This window comes from Rhinoderma darwinii, chromosome 5 (assembly GCF_050947455.1).
Source record: "Rhinoderma darwinii isolate aRhiDar2 chromosome 5, aRhiDar2.hap1, whole genome shotgun sequence".
NCBI classification, from domain to species: Eukaryota; Metazoa; Chordata; class Amphibia; order Anura; family Rhinodermatidae; genus Rhinoderma; species Rhinoderma darwinii.
In genome coordinates this window covers 215,225,515-215,246,377 of record NC_134691.1, presented here as the reverse complement: position 1 = coordinate 215,246,377, position 20,863 = coordinate 215,225,515, and the positions used below count along the sequence as shown (strand labels likewise).

Below are 20,863 nucleotides of genomic sequence, written 5' to 3'. Positions count from 1 at the left end.
GTGCATTCATACTGAAATGAGCACCAGCACTTAGGGATAATGTGCATTCACACTCCTAGATAACAGCGCAGCACTTATAGCAGTAGCATGCATTCACACTTGACAGAGATTGCACACCCAGAAACAAGAGAATGCATTCACACTGAACGAATTTGAACGCCTAACGCGTTTCTCCTTCCTTAGTTTATATAGGATGTTCAGAGGCATGTAGCGAGACAGGGCAGATTAACACATCAATTTCTTGTGCAATATTATCAAGCCGCCCTGTGTCTGCTAGAACTTTACTCTAACAGCACGGTTCTGGTATCTGACCGCGCCGGCTATTTAAGCCTTTAACCATGCCCATCTGGAGGCTGGACGATTACCACAAATCCCCAATCAGAGGGTGCCACGTCATCCGACACTCCGCCCTCTCAGGAGCTCGTCAAGGTCTATCACTGAGCATATCAAACGACGCCTAGCGTCACGTAACCATGGGAACCTCCAAGCGGCTGCAAACCCAAATAGAGGCGTACTTTATAAAGGGGAAACACTTTGAACTGACATTGGTGAGAGGTCGTATAGGAATAAAGCATTAGAATTTAGACAAATACACAAAACTAGCCACAATACACTATACTATTGTACATATTAGAAACCATTTAGTACACATATTTGATCGTAACACCAATACAGTCAAAATAAAAATATATGTATATAATTGTGTGTATATGTGTGTGTGTGTGTATATAATTCAATTCAAAAAGTGAACCTCGTATATTATATAGATTCATTACACACAGAGTGATCTATTTCCAGCATTTTTTTCTTTTAATGTTGATGATTATGGTAACAGTTAATGAAAACCCTAAATTTAGTGTCTCAGAAAATTTTCATATTATATATGAGCCAAATTTAATAATGATTTTTAATACAGAAATGTAGGCCTACTGAAAAGTATGTACAGTATCTGCCCTCAATACTTGGTCGGGGCTCCTTTTGCATGAATTACTGCATCAATGTGGCGTGGCATGGAGGTGATCAGCCTGTGGCACTGTTGAGGTGTTATGGAAGCCCAGGTTGCTTTGATAGCGGCCTTCAGCTCGTCAGCATTGTTGGGTCTGGTGTCTCTCCTCTTCCTCTTGACAATACCCCACAGATTCTCTATAGGGTTAAGGTCAGGTGAGTTTGCTGGCCAATCAAGCACAGTGATACTGTGGTTATTAACCCCTTAATGACCAGCCTATTTTAGACCTTAATGACCAAGCCGTTTTTTAAGTTTTTCCATCGTCTCATTCAAAGAGCTATAATCTTTATATTTTTCCGTCGACATAGCTGTGTAAGGTCTTGTTTTTTGTGGGACAAGTTGTAATTTTTAATAGCAGCATTTTGGGGTAAATAGAATTTATTGATTAACTTTTATTAACTTTTTTTGGGGGGGAATAGAAAAAAAACAGCAATTTTGCCACAATTTTTGCGTCCTAAATTTTCGTCGTTTACCGTGTGGTATAAATAACACAATAACTTTATTCAGTGGGTTGTTGCGATTGCAACGTTACCAAATTTGTATAGTTTTTGTATGTTTTACTACTTTTACACAGTGAAAACACTTTTTTTTTTTAAATTATTTGTTTGTGTCTGCATATTTGAAGAGCCGTAACGTTTTTATTTTTTCGCTGATGCTATTGTAGGAGGGCTTTTTTTTTGCGGGAAGACTTGTAGTTTTTATCGGTACCATTTTGGAGTAGATGCAACTTCTTGATCACTTTTTATCACATTTTTTTTTTTAAGGCTGGATTCAAAGAAAACAGCAATTTTTGTATGGTTTTTTATTTTATATTTTTTACGACGTTCACCGTGCAGGTTAAATGATGTAATAAGTTTATAGTTGGGGTTGTTACGGACGCGGCGATAACTTTTTTCCTTTATTTTGTTTGATAATAATAAAGCAGTTTGTAAGGGGGAAAAGTGGGTTTTTCATTTTTTTTTTCCACTTTTTTTTCACTTTTTTTTCACTTTTCTTTAAATTATTTTTTTAAAATTTTTTACTAGTCCCACTAGGGGACTTGACTATGCGATTATCCGATCGCATTTATAATACACTGCAATACTTCTGTATTGCAGTGTATTATGCATGTCTGTGTAAAACGGACAGGCATCTGCTAGGTCATGCCAGAGGCATGACCTAGCAGGCATTTACTACAGGCAGACCTGGGGGCCTTTATTAGGCCCACTGGCTGCCATAGAAGACAGACACTCGTCGATCTTATCGCCGGTTGTCGGTGGGAGAGAGAGGGCTCTCCCTCCCTCCAAAACCACTCCGATGCGGCGCACGCAGCTGAGAGCAGGGTGATTTGACAGCTCCCTGCCCTGTTTATTTATTCCGATGCAGTGACGTAAAAAGTCTATTGCATTGGAATAAAGCCCATTAGTGTCCAACGTAAAAACACTATGGTGCGGTCACTAACGGGTTAAACCAGGTATTGGTACTTTTGGCAGTGTGGACAGGTGCCAAGTCCTGCTGGAAAATGAAATCCGCATCTCCATAAAGCTTGCCAGCAGAGGGAAGCATGAAGTGCCCTAAATTTTCCTGGTAGATGGCGGCGTTGACTCTGGACTTGATATAACACATGAAGAGGAGAGACACCAGACCCAACAATGCAGACGAGCTGAAGGCCGCTATCGGAGCAACCTGGGCTTCCATAACACCTCAGCAGTGACACAGGCTGATCGCCCCCATGCCACGCCGCATTGGTGCAGTAATTCATTCAAAAGGAGCCCCGACCAAGTATTGAGGGCATATACTGGACATACTTTTCAGTAGGCCAACATTTCGGTATTAAAAATCATTTTTGAAATTGGGCTTATATTATATTCTAATTTTCTGAGAGACTAAATTTTGGGTTTTCATTAACTGTTAGACATAATCTTCAACATTAAAAGAAAAAAAATGCTGGAAATAGATCACTGTGTGTGTGTGTAATGAATTTATATAATGTGAGTTTCACTTTTTGAATCGAATTACTGAAATAAATTAACTTTTTGACGATATTCTAATTCATTGAGAAGGACTAGTGTGTGTATGTGTGTGTGTGTATATATATATATATATATATGACACACACACTAAAAAAATATAGTAGATACTACTTATTGTTTGGCAGGTCAGAAACGTGCAGCCTGCCATGCTTTTCTGTCCTGTGAAATGGCTATAGGATATAACTGTATAAGCATCCTAATTTTAGCCGTATTTACCTGAACTGCATGGCAAGAACGTGAAGTGAATAGAGCATAATCTGTATGTGTAAAAAGTCTTAATAGGCCCCAAAAATATCTACAGCACTTACATATGTCTATATTTATGCTTAGAGCAAGTTTAATGGCGAACCATGTAAACCCTCTTGGTGCTTTTTCCCATTTCCTGCATCTTACGTTTCTGATACAACATATATGCTGTTTATCTTTTACAGAATAAAAAACTAACTTAATATCTGAATAGACCTATACTGGGTGTGCAATGTACTATACTACAGCCACATATGTGTTCTATGAATGCAAACTATGTTAGTAGGTGCAGCTTTTATTTTCTCTAACTACTGGTTTTCTCTTCTGCTGTTATGCAAAACTTAAATCCTGACTTGTTGAGAAATTTTAGTAGATAAAAGTAATGAGACCATAAGCTGGGACCACTACAGCGTTCTAAAACTGCTTGCTGGGCTTGTCAGAGATATCCAGCACTCAGTCTCACTTTCAGTACTTGCAATTTAGTGCTATTGAAATTGATGACTTTTATATCGAAACAAATAACTTCTTTGTCTCACCAGTAATTTGTATGTGGGAAAGGAAATTAGAGGGTCATAGGTGGTAACAAAGGGATCAGGCAGGTAAAATTGCAACTTGTAAATTCTCAGCTTCTCAGGGGACTACACAGCTTCCCTTTACATTAGAATGTCGGTGGTTCCCATAAAAATCTCCCCTCACAGAAAGAAATTTCCTATTCAGGCAAATGCATATACGGTACTTACATTTTTACACACGCCAATTAGCCATAACTTTAAAACTACCTGCCTAATATTGTGTAGGTCCCCTCGTGCCACCAAAACATCTTTGACCCATAGAGGCATAACTCCACAAAAGACCTCTGAAAGGTATCTTCTATGTGGTACCAAACTTGGCATAAATCAATAGCAAAAGTGAATATGAGAAACTTTGTAACATATCTTCTCTTATTAGAGGACATTGTATATTTCTCCTCTTATGAGCCACTTCTTTTCTTCCACTCTGCCTTCTGCACTGATCATTCACTCTCAATTCTCTGCTAAAATCCGTGTTGAGAGACGAGTCGATTATCAGCTCATTAAGGGATTAGGTTAAATGCTGCCCAAAGAAGTCTATGGAGAGGGGAAGGGGAGGCAACTGTTGAGACAGAAGCAGAGAGAGACACTGAGTATTCGTGGATATTCTGATTTATCAGATATAAGGGAAAGAAGGCTCTCCAATACCCTAAATTGAAATGGCGGAGGAATGTAAATAGTTGAAAAACCATCCTTGGGTCATCACATTCTCCACATAAAAATATGTACTTTTCTTTGTCATCAGTACATACGTCCTCGATAACTACCTTGAAAATAAGAGGGATATAGTGAGTGATATAACATCACTGTCCTTGGTTTGGCAAAAAATTGTTGTGTTACTGTTCTTACCACTAGGTGTCACTGTTGGTATTGTCACTTTCGATGTACTTTCCAGTGGACTGTAGGTTGTCGTATCTCGTGATATGAGGATTCACACATATTCACATTGATTTAGTACACCGTTTGATATATTTGATTACATATTATACGAATACAGTCTTGCCCAATTTTAAGTCTTATAGCATATAATTAATCCAGTGACTGCATCTAAAACATAGCACAGCCACTTCGTTTTACATCTTTGTAGAGCTACATGCCATGAGGCATACGCAACTAGTGGCAGTGTCTTATATAGCAATCACTCTAACACCCCGACGGAATCCATTAAAGTCAATGGGTTCCATTGGCCGCCGGTGTTGTCCGTGGTGCAACGTTACCGGTGTGTCCGGTATTTTTATTTTGTTGCTCTGCTCCTATTAGAGGAGAGCAATGGAAATACCCAACGCAGATGTGACCATAGCCATAATCATTTGTTGTCTGTTTTATTTCTTTACCCTTCCCTTGTTCTTTCTCAAGAGCTTTTAATGTAAATGATATGCATTGGTGTTCAGTCGTCACATCCTGGGCTGTTGTGGTATCAGTCCTGGGTTATTGCTCATTATGGTTTGCACTGCTTGCACAAGACCAATTTATAGCTCCACGGGGCCGCCATCAGAAATTTCTGGGTCCCATATAGCCAAGGAGTCTGCCCCCACCCCTCACTATTGGGGCGGGCGCAAAGTAAAGGGGTGGGAAGTAGGGCAGCGGTGAAAAGCAAACTAGTAGGGTCTCTTTGGAGGGGCAGGGCAGAGACAGCTGGTGGGTATCAGGGGGCAAGGTGGAGAGACGAAGTGCCAGGGCACGGGGGGCAAAGGAGGAGGGGATTTCTGGCAGAACAGAAAGTGGCACGGGTGGGAGGGTGGCTAGGGGGAGATGCAACCTATCAGGGACTCTGTGGAGGAACAGGGAAGAGACGAGGACTCTGCGGGGGGGGGGGGGTGAAAATGGAAACAGAGACTCTGGTTGCAGGGGGGTGGCAACATAAACAAAAATTATTGCACTGAAGCTGCTGCCTGTACACTGCAGAGTCACTCACCAAGATGTAGTTCTGGCTGCTGAATTCCCTAAGATCTCCCACTGCCGTGGCACACCAGGATGATTTTTATTTCGCCTTCTCACACGTCATCTGTGTAGACACCACACTACAAAATAAATTCAGACACCAGTCCTCTAATTATTTTCATTCCCCAAACCAGAAAAAAATTCAGACACCAGATCAGACCTCTTGAATGGGTATTCCGGTTACAAGAAGTTACCCCCTATCCGTAGGGTATGGGGTAACTTGCTGATCGGTGGGTGTCTGACAGCTCGGACCCCCACCATTTATGAGAAAGCGGGTCCCGAACACCTCCTTTGAACCGAGCGGCAGGTCTCTCATGCGCACTGCCGCTCCATTCATTCTCTATCGCAGCTCCGGAAAAAGCCGAACACTGCACTTTGCTATCTCCGGCGCTCCCATAGAGAATGAACGGAGCGGCAGTGCGCATGAGCAACCTGCCACTGGGTTCAAACGGGGGGTTTCGCGTTCTCGTAAACGGTGGGGGTTTGAGCTGTCAGACACCCTCCGATCAGCAAGTTACCTCCTACCCTACGGATAGGGGGTAACTTGTTGTAACCGGGATACGCCTTTAAGGAATTCAGACACCTTTCCACCCGATCCCTACCTGCCATCACAGTTTAGCATTCACGCTTTTATGGTCTATCTAGTGGATATGAGATTTGATAACAAAACCTTTATTGATGGGGATTATCTGCTGAGGCTCTGTGGGGGAAATGTCCAATTTTCCATGGGTGCCTCTATATAAATACATGAGATAACGTCTCTATGGTAAGCGAGGAGTGACAGTAGGTGGCTATGCGGTGGAGGCAGGGAGGTGCGAGGTAACATAGCCTCTGTAAGGGGAAGAAGGCTGTAGCAAGGGGGAGATGCCAAGTGGCAGGGAGTGGATACTACGTGGCATGAGCAGGGTAGTGGGGGGGGGCTGTCTTTGTGGGGGGGGGGCTGTCTGTGGAGGTAGACCGGGTCATAAAAGATGAGCTTACATTACATAAATTATATGGATCATATCTTCTCCATCCCCTTAGGTGTTATCTCACTACCCACCTCAGGTTTGAAGGCTATGTAAACCTTTGAATGTGGTTTTTGTTGTGTTTTTTTTATTTTTTTATTTACCAGTTTGGTGCTACTTTCCAAATACTTTTTATTAAAAATTATTTTCACTTTATGAGATACAGCTGCTTTGTATCCTGTATACAGAGCAGCTGTATTGTGCACTGAAACCTTTATCTGTCCGGTCCACGGGATTGACGTGTTCAGTTTCAGCGGGTCCTGCGTGTCTCTGTTCATAATTTAGATTTGATCGATAACAGGTGGATCCTGACCGGCCAACACTGAACCCGGATATGACGGATACAGGTCTCAGCGCACGATACAGCTTCTCTATATACAGGATACAAAGCAGCTGTATCTCAAAAAGTAAAAATAAAAAGTATTTACAAAGTTTCATAACACAGACTAATTAACTTCTTTATTTTAATATAACAAAAAAAAAAAGGTTTTCAGAGGTGTACATAGCCTTTAAGATCTCTCCCCGACGGTCCCCCCCCCCCCCCAGGTATCCTCTCCTTCCTCCACCCTTCTCTTCAAATATCCTCTTTTCCCCCAGTTATCATCCCCTAGTATAATGTCTCATTCAGTGTCATCCACCCTCTATTATTATCTCCTACCCACTACACCATCATTTCCCTCCCCACCCAATAACATCTCCCTGCCCCCATTGTCATCTAACCCCCCCCCCCTCCCCCATAGAAATCAAATGCCTTACTCAGGTCTGTATGATATTATGACATCCTGTGGCCCAGACTTTCCCAACCTTTTCAGGCTCGAGGCACCCCAGGAAAAACTAAATTCTCAGGGCAGCCCTACCAAAAATTGTTTTAATAAACACGACAAAGAATGGCTAAAAACAAGCACTACACTCTTAGGGTATGTTCACACAGCGTTTTTTTGTAAGGCAGAAACTAAAAATCTGGCTCAAAATTCCTTTAGGTATTTTGAGGCAGATTTTGAATTGACAGCGTTGTTTGACTTTTTTTTTTTTTGCTCCGTTTTTTGCCCATTTTTTTTAAACCGTTGAAACTAATGCAAAAACCGCAGACAAAAAAGCACCAAACGAGCACCGCAGGTTTTTTCTGCCTCCTATTTATTTCAAAGGGAGGTCAGAGGCGGAAACCACTTGAAGACCATCAGCCCCCCACTCACAGTAAAATAACCATCAGCCCCCCACTCACAGTAAAATAACCATCAGCCCCCCACTCACAGTAAAATAACCATCAGCCCCCCACTCACAGTAAAATGACCATCAGCCCCCCACTCACAGTAAAATGACCATCAGCCCCCCCCCCACTCACAGTAAAATGACCATCAGCCCCCACTCACAGTATAATGATCCCTTTGTAAAGAGACCATAAGCCCCCTCCAGTAAAGTGACCACCAGCCTCAGCCCCCCCAGTAAAGTGGCCATCAGCCTCAGTCCCCCCCCCCAGTAAAATGACCATCAGCCCCCTCCAGTAAAGCCTCCATCAGCCTCAATCCCCCCCCCCCTCCCCTCCCCAGTAAAATGACCATCTGCCCCTCTGGTAAAGTGACCATCACAGAGAGAAAGTGTGCTTACTCCTGGGGAAGGAATAAATAAGGAGGTATAAGAACAACAACTCCCAGCATGTCCAGGCTGTTATTAAGGGATATAAGAGGACATTACAGGGAAGGGGTATAAGAGGAGAGAACTACAACTCTCAGCATGTCCAGGATGTTATGTGATATCCGAGAAAGTTTACAGGAGGAGGAGGTAGAAGAGGAGAGAACTACAACTCCCAGGATGTTATGTGATAGAGAAAGTTTACAGGAGGAGGTATAAGAACAACAACTCCCAGCATGTCCAGGCTGTTATTAAGGGATATAAGAGGACATTACAGGGAGGGGGTATAAGAGGAGAGAACTACAACTCTCAGCTTGTCCAGACTGTTATGTGATATCAGAAGACATTACAGGGAGGAGGTAGAAGAGGAGAGAACTACAACTTCTGGCATTCCCCTGGCTCCATTTCTCACACAATAGGTAACAAACTAAAGAAAAAAAAACAGACTTACCCTGCACAGCATGGCTCCTCTCCCTCCGTCAGACTTCTAGAGGGAAGTGGTGGGCGGTACTCGTAACACGTGCACGCGTCACGTCTGCTACAACGTCGGGGGGCAAAGCTTGTAGCAAAAAAATTATATATTTTTTTTTTGCAGTGGATGAGCAGAGTGTCGCGGGGAACCACTGCTCTGGACACTGAAGCACAACATTGTATCACTAGCAGAAACGGCTCTTATCTCCTGTGCTGTGTAACGGGACAATAAACCTGTCTTCTCCCTCTGCTTACACAGCGCAGGAGATAAGAGGTAAGAACTGCTGCTACTGATACAAGACTATGAAGCAGTGCTGAGAGGATATAGTACCGACATGGGGTATGACATTGCTTTTTATTGGGGGGATATGATGTGAGGAGACTCCGGGCAGCAGCTGCAGCCTGACACAGACATCACATACTCACTGTGTCAGAAGTCTTCTGCTGCTGCTGCAGGACGCCTCTGCTGGATTCAAACCTGCCGCTGCCTTCATGACATCTCCCCTCCTTGTCTCCTCCACACACGCTGTCACGCCGCTGTGGAGGAGGAAAGGAGGAGAAGGGGGCAGGCACTCTATAAATTGCGGGCCCTTATGATTATACTTTGATGTAAGGAACGGGCCCCGGCTCCATGATGGGACATGTTCCTTTCACCAAAGTGAAATCATAAGCGACACACTGCTGTGAGCAAATTCATTTCAGCAGTAAAGAGCGGGTCCGCGTTTTTTTAAATTTATGGCCGCCCTGATGGCGGCGATGTAGCTCCGACCTAATCCATAGCTTTTCTTTGTGTGTCTGCAATACTTCTCTAAAAAGCTCATATTTCAGGCTTTCGGAGCATGAAATACTTGGATATGTAGTTTATTATCTCTGCCTGTGATGCTCCCTCCATCATCACTTCTTACACGTAAACTTGCGATGGCTTCTGTTGGTGTAAAAATAAAAAATCGTATAGTATTGTCATATATCCCAGATATTCTTCTTAGGAAGCATATATGTTATGTTATGTCTGTGTTTTACAGGCGATCAGCAAGTATTTACCAAGAGGAGATTTACGACTAAGACCGGCAATCTATGAAATGATCCTGGATGAGTTTTTGAGAACGGATTATGAGGTACGGCTGCATTTGTTATCATTATTATCATCCATATTTCCAATGAAATAATGCATATATATTTATTTTAATGAAATTTAAAAAATCAAATATTGGTGGAAAAGTGCCCCTAAATTCCTCTGATCTTCAAAAAAAAAAAAAAACAATAAAATTTTTTGGACATTCTCAGCTGTGTGTGAACTATTAGGCTTTGTTTACATCATGTCTGAGTCTGCTATCAGACGTATATGTTTTGGAAGTATTGCCTGACATATAGTACTAGTCCTTCTCAATGAATTAGAATATCATCAAAAAGTTTATTTCAGTAATTCAATTCAAAAAGTGAAACTCATATATTATATAGGTTCATTACACACAGAGTGATCTATTTCCAGCATTTTCTTTTAATGTTGATGATGATTATGGCTAACAGTTAATGAAAACCCCAAATTTAGTGGCTCAGAAAATTCGAATATTATATAAGCTCGGTTTCAAAAAAGATTTTCAATACCGACATGTTGGCCTACTGAAAAGTATGTACAGTATATGCCCGATAATTATAGCCCCCAAGTGCTTGATTTTACAGCCTCCTCAGGTATTCAATTTGATGCCATAGGGTTCGAGGCCTTTGATATGTTTCCTTTTTTTTTTTTTCCTGACTCCCTAAGGGTATGTGCACACACACTATTTACGTCCGTAATTGACGGACGTATTTCGGCCGCAAGTAGTGGACCGAACACAGTGCAGGGAGCCGGGCTCCTAGCATCATACTTATGTACGATGCTAGGAGTCCCTGCCTCTCCGTGGAACTGCTGTCCCGTACTGAAAACATGATTACAGTACGGGACAGTTGTCCTGCAGAGAGGCAGGGACTCCTAGCATCGTATATAACTATGATGCTAGGAGCCCGGCTCCCTGCACTGTGTTCGGTCCGGGACTTGCGGCCGAAATACGTCCGTCAATTACGGACGTAATTAGTGTGTGTGCACATACCCTAATAAATTTAATGGTTGAGTGGACGAACATCTATGCTGCTCAGTTCATCTCCCAAAACCCTGACTCCTACTATGTCAGAGGCCAAGATTGGACTCTGACTAATGCAGCAGAGCTGCGTAAATTTTGGGACATGTTTTTACGTTTTGCCATTATAAAAAAGCCAACTATTAGAGATTACTGGTCCCCCGATATATTATATAGCACCCCTCTCTACCGCACAATATCGAGCAGGACACGCTTTGGGGCGTTAATTAAATTCGCTGCCCACCCCCAGATACCCAAATTTTGACCAGCTCTTCAAAATAAGGCCAATAATTGACCATTATTGTCAAACATTTCCCCAACATTATACCCCTAAACAGAATATTGCGGTGGATGAATCCCTTGTTTGTTTTAAGGAAAGGCTCAGGTTTAGGCACTACCTTTTCAAACAAAAGGGCCCGGTACGGTATTAAATTATATAAAATCTGTGAGATTGCCAATGGGTATACCCATTGCTTCAGGATTTATGAAGGAAAGGACTCTAAAATTGACCCCCTGAAAGACTTCCCCCTTCCTAGGAGTCAGTGCGCAGATTGTGTTCGACCTTGTGCATCTGCTGCCTGGCAAAGGGTACCATTTATATATAGATAATTTCCATAGTAGTGTCCCCTTACTCAAAGTCCTTGCATCCCGATGCACATTGTCCTGTGGCACAATCCCGGAAAAACAGATAGGCCTCCCAAAAACTCTGCAAGGACTGTCGTTCAGGCTGGGAAGAGAACAGGGCCATCTGCAGCGAAGATCTGCTGCTCCTCTGATACAGAGACAAAAGAGATGTCCTGATCCTGACCACCCTTCGTGATGGCCACTGCATCCTTGTCGCTGTACGTGGATCCAGCACCCAAGCCCTCAAACCCCTGTGCATGCAGGAGTACAGTAAATTTATGGGTGGCATTGATCTTTTGGATCAAGTCGTCAACAAAAATACAGTGCCATAGACAAAACAAAGATATGGTATAAGAAGCTGTCTGTCCACCTGACACAAATAGCACTACGCAATGCTTTTATTTTGTACAGATATGTTAGCAGTAGGGATACATTCCTACAATTTCGGGAAAAAGTAATCAAATCCCTGTTATTTGCTGACCAGGAAGCGGAGGGCAGTACATCTAGTAGCAATGTCAGCAGGATTGGTCCAGCAATTCATCACAGAAGTCGTCCCCCCCCACCACTGAAAAAAACCAGAGCCCCCAAAAAAGATGCCGCATGTGCTCAAAACAAGGCATCAGGAAAGACACAAGTTATTTGTGTGAAATGTGCCCCACAAACCCCGGATTGTGTATTCAGTGTTTTAAAATTTACCACACTTTAGGTCTTTCATTTTCTTCTTTTTTTTTTTTTAATTCTTCATCCACCCTTTTGTCTTGCATATTAGCCACAACATTTTGCTCATTGTAATATTAGTAAGACCCCCAAACAAACAAAAAATTATCACTATATCCTTTAGGCAGCTGGAATAGTAATGGAGGGTGCGTCCCTCTCACCCTGGTTGAAAAGCTGGGTGAAAGGATAAAATGCTGAATAGATGTGTTACCTCAGCAAAAAAAAAATTGCTGAGGTTTTTAATAAATTTCTTTTCTGGGCTGCATTTTATGGAATGGTGGGTAGGTTGGCAGTCGGACCTGCCATTCCGCCTCCCTCCAGTGCGGGATTTCTAGGCTGCCCACTTTACAACTAATGATTCTCACTATACCCCTAGATGAATCCCATAAGAGGTGTCCGTCACATACTAACAATTCTCATTATAACCCTAGATGAATACCATGAGAGGTGTCCGTCACATACTAACAATTCTCATTATAACCCTAGATGAATACCATGAGAGGTGTCCGTCACATACTAACAATTCTCATTATAACCCTAGATGAATACCATGAGAGGTGTTCGTCACATACTAACAATTCTCATTATAACCCTAGATGAATGCCATAAGAGGTGTCCGTCACATACTAACAATTCTCATTATAACCCTAGATGAATACCATGAGAGGTGTCCGTCACATACTAACAATTCTCATTATAACCCTAGATGAATGCCATAAGAGGTGTCTCTTACATACTAACAATTCTCATTATACCCCTAGATGAATACCATAAGAGGTGTCCGTTACATACTAACAATTCTCATTATAACCATAGATGAATACCATAAGAAGTGTCCGTTACATACTAACAATTCTCATTATAACCCTAGATGAATACCATGAGAGGTGTCCGTCACATACTAACAATTCTCATTATAACCCTAGATGAATGCCATAAGAGGTGTCTCTTACATACTAACAATTCTCATTATACCCCTAGATGAATACCATAAGAGGTGTCCGTTACATACTAACAATTCTCATTATAACCATAGATGAATACCATAAGAAGTGTCCGTTACATACTAACAATTCTCATTATAACCCTAGATTAATACCATGGGAGGTGTCCGCCACATAGTAACAATTCTCATTATACCCCTAGATTAATTTCTTTAGGAATGTAGCTTCAAAACTTGGATTACTTCTGTGGGTTCAATATTATTTTTACACCTCAAATTGTCTGTAATCATGGCACGATGTGATAAATACCACCATAGTAGCCCTCAAATATTGCATAGTGCTCTTTCTTTCCTGAGCCCTACCATGTGCCTAAACACAAGTTTACATCCACATATGTGGTGTTGAGTGCTATTTCTCTTATTGAGCCTTAGAAAAAAAAAATTGTTTAGAACTGTATTGATACCTCAGGAGCTTTGCAAATGCAATATGGCGGCCTAAAACCTTTCCAGCAAAATCTGCGCTCCAAAATTCAAATGGCGCTCCTTCCCTTCTGAGCCCTGCCGTGGGTCCAAACAGCAGTTTATTACCACATATTGGGTAAATTTCATAATGGGGAGAAATTGCTTTACAAATGTTGGAGTGCTTTTTTTCCTTTATTCCTTGCAAAAATTTGAAAATTCAGTTTTTTCAGAAAAAAAGTAGATTTTAATTTTCACAGACTAATTCAAATAAATTTAGCAAAACAACTGTGGGGTGAAAACGCTAACTATACCCGTAGAAATATTCCTTGAAGGGTGTCGTTTCCAAAATGGGGTCACTTTTGGGGGGGGGTTTTCACTGTTTTGGCACCACAAGACCTCTTTAAACCTGAGATGGTGCCTAAAATATAGTCTAAAAAAAAAAAAAAATCCACTAGCTGGTCCTTATCTCCTACACTAGGGCCACATGTGGGATATTTCCAAAAACTGCAGAATTTGGGCAATAAATATTGATTTGCAGTTCTTTACAGTAAATTGTATTGCAAATGAATTTTTGCAAAAAAATTTGGAAATTTCACCTGTAATTTGCTTTAATTCCTGTAAAGGGTTAAAACACTTTCTGAATGCTGTTTAGAATACTTTGAGGGGTGCAGTTTTCAAAATGGGGTGTTTTATGGGGGTTCCTAATAATGGGCCCCTCAAAGCCACTTCAGAACTGAACTGGTCCTGGAAAAAAATAGCCTTTTAAAATTTTCTTGAAAATCGGAGAAATTGCTGCTAGAATTTTAAACCTTGTAACGTCCTAAAAAAATAAAAGTTCAAAAAATGATGCCAACATAAATTAGACATATTGGAAATGTTAACTAGTAACTATTTTGTGTGGTATTACTATATGTTTTACAAGCAGATACATTTACATTTAGAAAAATCATAATTTTCTCTAATTTTATCTAAATTTTGGTGTTTTTCACAAATAAATACTGAATTTATCGACCAAACTTTTCCACTAATATAAAGTACAATATGTCACAAGAAAACTTTCTCAGAATCGCTTAGAGAGGTAAAAGCATTCCCAAGTTATTACTACATAAAGTAACACATGTCAGATTTGAAACAAATAGTCTGTCTTTAAAGAAAACATTTCACCTGCCCATACATGTGCAGCATGTAATAGGCAGGGCAGTACAAACCCTGTCTTAGGCCTCATGCACACGACCGTATTTTTTCCCACCCGTAAATACTGGCGTAAATACGGGTCCGGTGTCACACGTATTCGACCCGTTTTGCACCAGTATTAACGGACCCGTGCCTATAAATATGGGTCCGGTGTCACCCGTATTCCACCCGTATTTATGGGCACGTTTTTGGCGGCAAAATATCACTGCACTAATCGGCAGCCCCTTCTCTCTATCAGTGCAGGATAGAGAGAAGGGACAGCCCTTTCTGTAATAAAAGTTAAAGAAATTCATACTTACCCGGCCGTTGTCTTGGTGACGCGTCCCTCTCTTCACATCCAGCCCGACATCCCTGGATGACGCGGCAGTCCATGTGACCGCTGCAGCCTGTGATTGACCTGTGATTGGCTGCAGCGGTCACATGGGCTGAAACATCATCCAGGGACGGCCAGGACGTCGGGCCGGATGTCGAGAGGGACGCGTCACCAAGGCAACGGCCGGGAGACCGGACTGGAGGAAGCAGGAAGTTCTCGGTAAGTATGAACGTCTTTTCTTTTTTACAGGTTGCTCTTTATTCTGATCGGTAGTCACTGTCCAGGGTGCTGAAAGAGTTACTGCCGATCAGTTAACTCTTTCAGCTCCCTGGACAGTGACTATTTACTGACGTCGCTTAGCAACGCTGCCGTAATGACGGGTGCACACATGTAGCCACCCGTCATTACGGGAGCTCCATAGACATCTATAGACTGTCCGTGCCGTTATTACGGCCTGAAATAGGACATGTTCTATCTTTTTCAACGGCACGGGCACCTTCCCGTAAGAAAACGGGAAGGTACCCATGGCCAATAGAAGTCTATGAGCCCGTTATTACGGGTCGTAATTACGACCCGTAATAACGGGAGTTTTAACGGTCGTGTGCATGAGGCCTTACTGTACATTTTTTCCTATGTTTCTCCGTTATTTAGATATCGGTGCCGATATTTAAATAACCCCCTGAACTGTCAATGGGGCGTGTAACATCGCTGTGACACTGTCCAATCCGTTACGTACAGTGTCACAGCAAGAGCTGGAGAGAGGTGCTCGCACACGCACAGCTCCGCCGCCACCACGGAACAGAATACATCTGCGCATGTATTGGCAGGTGAAAGGTTGGCTGTGTCCTGAAGGGGTTAAAACAAAAGTAGTCACATGTTTATAATGCTTGGAGTCTTTATGAAAATGGCATCATATCATTGGATATGCTTCTGTGTCATGGAATAATTTTTGTCAGTGCTAGATTTTTGTCCATCTCTGCTATAAAGCATACAGTGACGGAAATAAGTATTTGATCCCTTGCTGATTTTGTAAGTTTGCCCACTGTCAAAGACATGAACAGTATAGAATTTTTAGGCTAGGTTAATTTTACCAGTGAGAGATAGATTATATTTTAGAAAAAAACAGATAATCACATTGTCAAAATTATATATATTTATTTGCATTGTGCACAGAGAAATAAGTATTTGATCCCTCTGGCAAACAAGACTTAATACTTGGTGGCCAAACCCTTGTTGGCAAGCACAGCAGTCAGACGTTTTTTGTAGTTGATGATGAGGTTTGCACACATGTTTGATGGAATTTTGGCCCACTCCTCTTTGCAGATCATCTGTAAATCATTAAGATTTCGAGGCTGTCGCTTGGCAACTCGGATCTTCAGCTCCCTCCATAAGTTTTCGATGGGATTAAGGTCTGGAGACTGGCTAGGCCACTCCATGACCTTAATGTGCTTCTTTTTGAGCCACTCCTTTGTTGCCTTGGCTGTATGTTTCGGGTCATTGTCGTGCTGGAAGACCCAGCCACGAGCCATTTTTAATGTCCTGGTGGAGGGAAGGAGGTTGTCACTCAGGATTTGACGGTACATGGCTCCATCCATTCTCCCATTGATGCGGTGAAATAGTCCTGTGCCCTTAGCAGAGAAACACCCCCAAAACATAATGTTTCCACCTCCATGCTTGACAGTGGGGACGGTGTTCTTTGGGTCATAGGCAGCATTTCTCTTCCTCCAAACACGGCGAGTTGAGTTAATGCCAAAGAGCTCAATTTCAGTCTCATCTGACCACAGCACCTTCTCCCAATCACTCTCAGAATCATCCAGATGTTCATTTGCAAACTTCAGATGGGCCTGTACATGTGCTTTCTTGAGCAGGGGGACCTTGCGGGCACCTCAGGATTTTAATCCATTACGGCGTAATGTGTTACCAATGGTTTTCTTGGTGACTGTGGTCCCAGCTGCCTTGAGATCATTAACAAGTTCCCCCGGTGTAGTTTTCGGCTGAGCTCTCACCTTCCTCAGGATCAAGGATACCCCACGAGGTGAGATTTTGCATGGAGTCCCAGATCGATGTCGATTGACAGTCATTTTGTATATCTTCCATTTTCTTACTATTGCACCAACAGTTGTCTCCTTCTCACCCAGCGTCTTACTTATGGTTTTGTAGCCCATTCCAGCCTTGTGCAGGTCTATGATCTTGTCCCTGACATCCTTAGAAAGCTCTTTGGTCTTGCCCATGTTGTAGAGGTTAGAGTCAGACTGATTAATTGAGTCTGTGGACAGGAGTCTTTTATACAGGTGACCATGTAAGACAGCTGTCTTTAATACAGGCACCAAGTTGATTTGGAGCGTGTAACTGGTCTGGAGGAGGCTGAACTCTTAAGGGTATGTTCACACGGCCAAATTTCAGACGTATACGAGGCGTATTTTGCCTCGTTTTACGTCTGGAAATACGTCTCAAATACGTCGGCAAACATCTGCCCATTCATTTGAATGGGTTTGCCGACGTACTGTGCAGACGACCTGTTATTTACGCGTCGTCGTTTGACAGCTGTCAAACGACGACGCGTAAAAATACAGCCTCGTCAAAAGAAGTGCAGGACACTTCTTTGGACGCTTTTGGAGCTGTTTTCTCATAGACTCCAATGAAAACAGCTCCAAAAACGGACGTAAAAAACGCAGCGAAAACGGCGTGAAAACGCCGCGAAAAATGCGAGTTGGTAAAAAAACGTCTGAAAAGCAGGGTCTGTTTTCCCTTGAAAACAGCTCTGGATTTTCAGACGTTTTTGTTGACTACGTGTGAACATACCCTAATGGTTGATAGGGGATCAAATACTTATTTCTCTGTGCACAATGCAAATAAATATATATAATTTTGACTATGTGATTTTCTGTTTTTTTTTTTTTTAAATAATCTATCTCTCACTGGTAAAATTAACCTAGCCTAAAAATTCTAGACTGTTCATGCCTTTGACAGTGGGCAAACTTACAAAATCAGCAAGGGATCAAATACTTATTTCCTTCACTGCATGTAGATTTAAAATAGCTGGCACTATGTTTTAATAAGTAATAATATTTTATTAACCCATAGTATATCATGACCACGGTTGATTAAAGTGTTACAATTGTGCTTCTAATTTCTCACAATTGTTTGGGAATTACATTAGAAACTACTTTATATTATTATCCTCTCTACTCAAATATAGAGCAGAGAAGTCTTCGGAGATTTTCCCTTGTACTTGTTCTTAGATGAACCAGCAATACATAGACCGCCATTTACAAAAACTATTCTCTGTATGTGCTACAACTTGGAGTTTAGCAGTCTGCAGAAAGAAAACTGGACAATCCCAGCTCCATTACTGAAAGTCAGACTGTCGACCAATAGATCTCAGAAAAAAAAGAGGAGTGCAGACATCTTTTCTAATTATTCGCTTTGTAAAATTGCACTATACCAAAACCAACACATGCATTGGCTGTGCCTGGTATTTACTTGGATGAATCTGAGCTGCAATACCAGAGTCCGCCCATGAACAAAAGTGGCGCTTTGAAGAAAACAGACATGTTTTTTTAAATCATACAACCCCTTTAACGGTAGCGCCCAGTAAGCTGTGACAATAGTTTTGGCTGAATGAAAGTCTTAATGGAACAACATTATGATGAATTCTTAACTACATACACATCCTCTGAATCCGTTCTGCTGTGTATTTCAGGGACACTAGTACTGTAAACAATCCACAATCTCTTTCCTCAATTTTGTGAGGTTACTTTTGATGTCTTAGTCTAGAGATATTATATTATATTTCCTTTGAATTCTAGGAATCAGACAAATGCTAAAGTTTGCCCAGTCTTATGTTTATCTTAAAATAAGATTTCCTTGTACTCCATGTCTCCTGTTGGAAGTTAATCTTTTTTTTATATATATTTTGTTCTTAACCTGTGTAACTCAGTAGGTGGTATAATTATTGTATTGCAAGTTATTTCCTAGTGGATTAAAAAGCCAGTGGGGCGCACTTCTGGCTAGTTATGGGACCTTTGACAACGGACGTCACTTCTATGATTGGATTTGGTGGCTTTACCTACAATACAGAGTGATTCTGGATTGCATGACTGTACAGCAGTATTCTCCGGACTTTAGGATTATGTGTCTTTATTGTATTATTCGATTTTATTTTGGTGTTATCCTTGCAAGGCATACACTGCCAATTGTGTTTTGTTTTCTTATTGTCCAATATTATATATTTTTTAAAGCAAATACACTGCGAGGGTTAAAAGTGTGGAACCCCATTTATATTATTCGGTTTGACCATTTTAGCCACATTCTTTTCTTACAGTTGCATAAAATCAATTGTACAGCATGCAATATCCTTAGACAAATACTGGACAGCTCTGTTGTTTTTGATTTTTTTAACCCCTTCCCCCTGCTGGCATTCTGGGCCCTAATGTCCAAGCCATTTTTTAGATTTTTCCATTGTCACATTCGAAGAGCTGTAACTTTTTTATTTTTGCGTCGGCATAGCTGTATAAGGTCTTGTTTTTTGCGGGACGACTTGCAGTTTTTATTGGTACCATTTGAGAGTAGATGCGACTTTTTGATCACTTTCTATCACATTTTTTTTAAGTCAGGATTAACAGAAAACAGCAATTTTTCCATTGTTTTTTATTTTATTTTTTATGGCGTTCACCGTGCGGGTTAAATAACGTAACAGCTTTATAGTCGGGGTCGTTACGGACGCGGCGATACCAAATATGTGTAACTTTTTTGCTTTATTGTAGTTTTTTTTAATAGTAAAGCATTTTGTAAGGGGAAAAGCTGGGTTTTTCATTTTATTTTTTTCACTTTTTTTTTTAATTAACTTTATTAAACTTTTTTTACTTTTTTACTAGTCCCACTAGGGGACTTCACTATCCTCCAATCGCTATTATAATACACTGCAATACTTTTGTATTGCAGTGTATTACTGCCTGTCCGTTTAAAACGGACAGGCATCTGCTAGGTCATGCCTGCGGCATGATCTAGCAGGCATTCGCTGCAGGCAGACCTGGGGGTCTTTATTAGACCCCCGGCTGCCATAGAAGACACAGACACTCGGCGATTTTATCGCCGGGTGTCAGTGAGATGAGAGGGAGCTCCCTCCCTCTCTCCAAAACCATTCAGATGCGGTGCTCGCTATTGTGCACCGCATCTGAAGGGTTAAACAGGTGAGATCGATACTAATATCGATCTCACCCGGCAGAGCAGGGACGCCCCCAGCCCTCAGCTGCTTCTGGCAGCTGAGAGCAGGGAGATTTCACGGCTCCCTGCTCTGTTTACTTTATTCTACAGCAGCGACATAGTTTGGCGGCGCTCTAGAATAAAGCCCACTAATGACCGCCGTAAAAAGACGTATCGGCGGTCATTAAGGGGTTAAACTCGTTTTATTGAACAATAAACACAATACAATTAGTGTATCAATAGAGAAATAATGGCATCACATCATGCGTACATACAGGGTGGGCCATTTATATGGATACACCTAAATAAAATGGGAATGGTTGGTGATATTAACTTCCTGTTTGTGGCACATTAGTATATGGGAGGGGGGGGGGAAACTTTCCAAGCTGGGTGTTGACCATGGCGGCCAT

The 20,863-nt window shown here is 41.7% G+C and overlaps 1 protein-coding gene across 3 annotated transcripts in view; it reads left to right on the top strand.

Annotated features, from left to right (window-relative positions):
• VPS41 (VPS41 subunit of HOPS complex) overlaps positions 1-20,863 on the top strand; it is a 299,363-nt gene that overhangs the window by 205,549 nt on the left and 72,951 nt on the right. For all 3 annotated transcript variants that reach the window (XM_075826930.1, XM_075826929.1, XM_075826932.1), the window contains one exon: positions 9,904-9,996. In XM_075826930.1, coding sequence (XP_075683045.1) covers positions 9,904-9,996 — 93 coding nt within the window. The remainder of the gene's footprint in view (positions 1-9,903; positions 9,997-20,863) is intronic.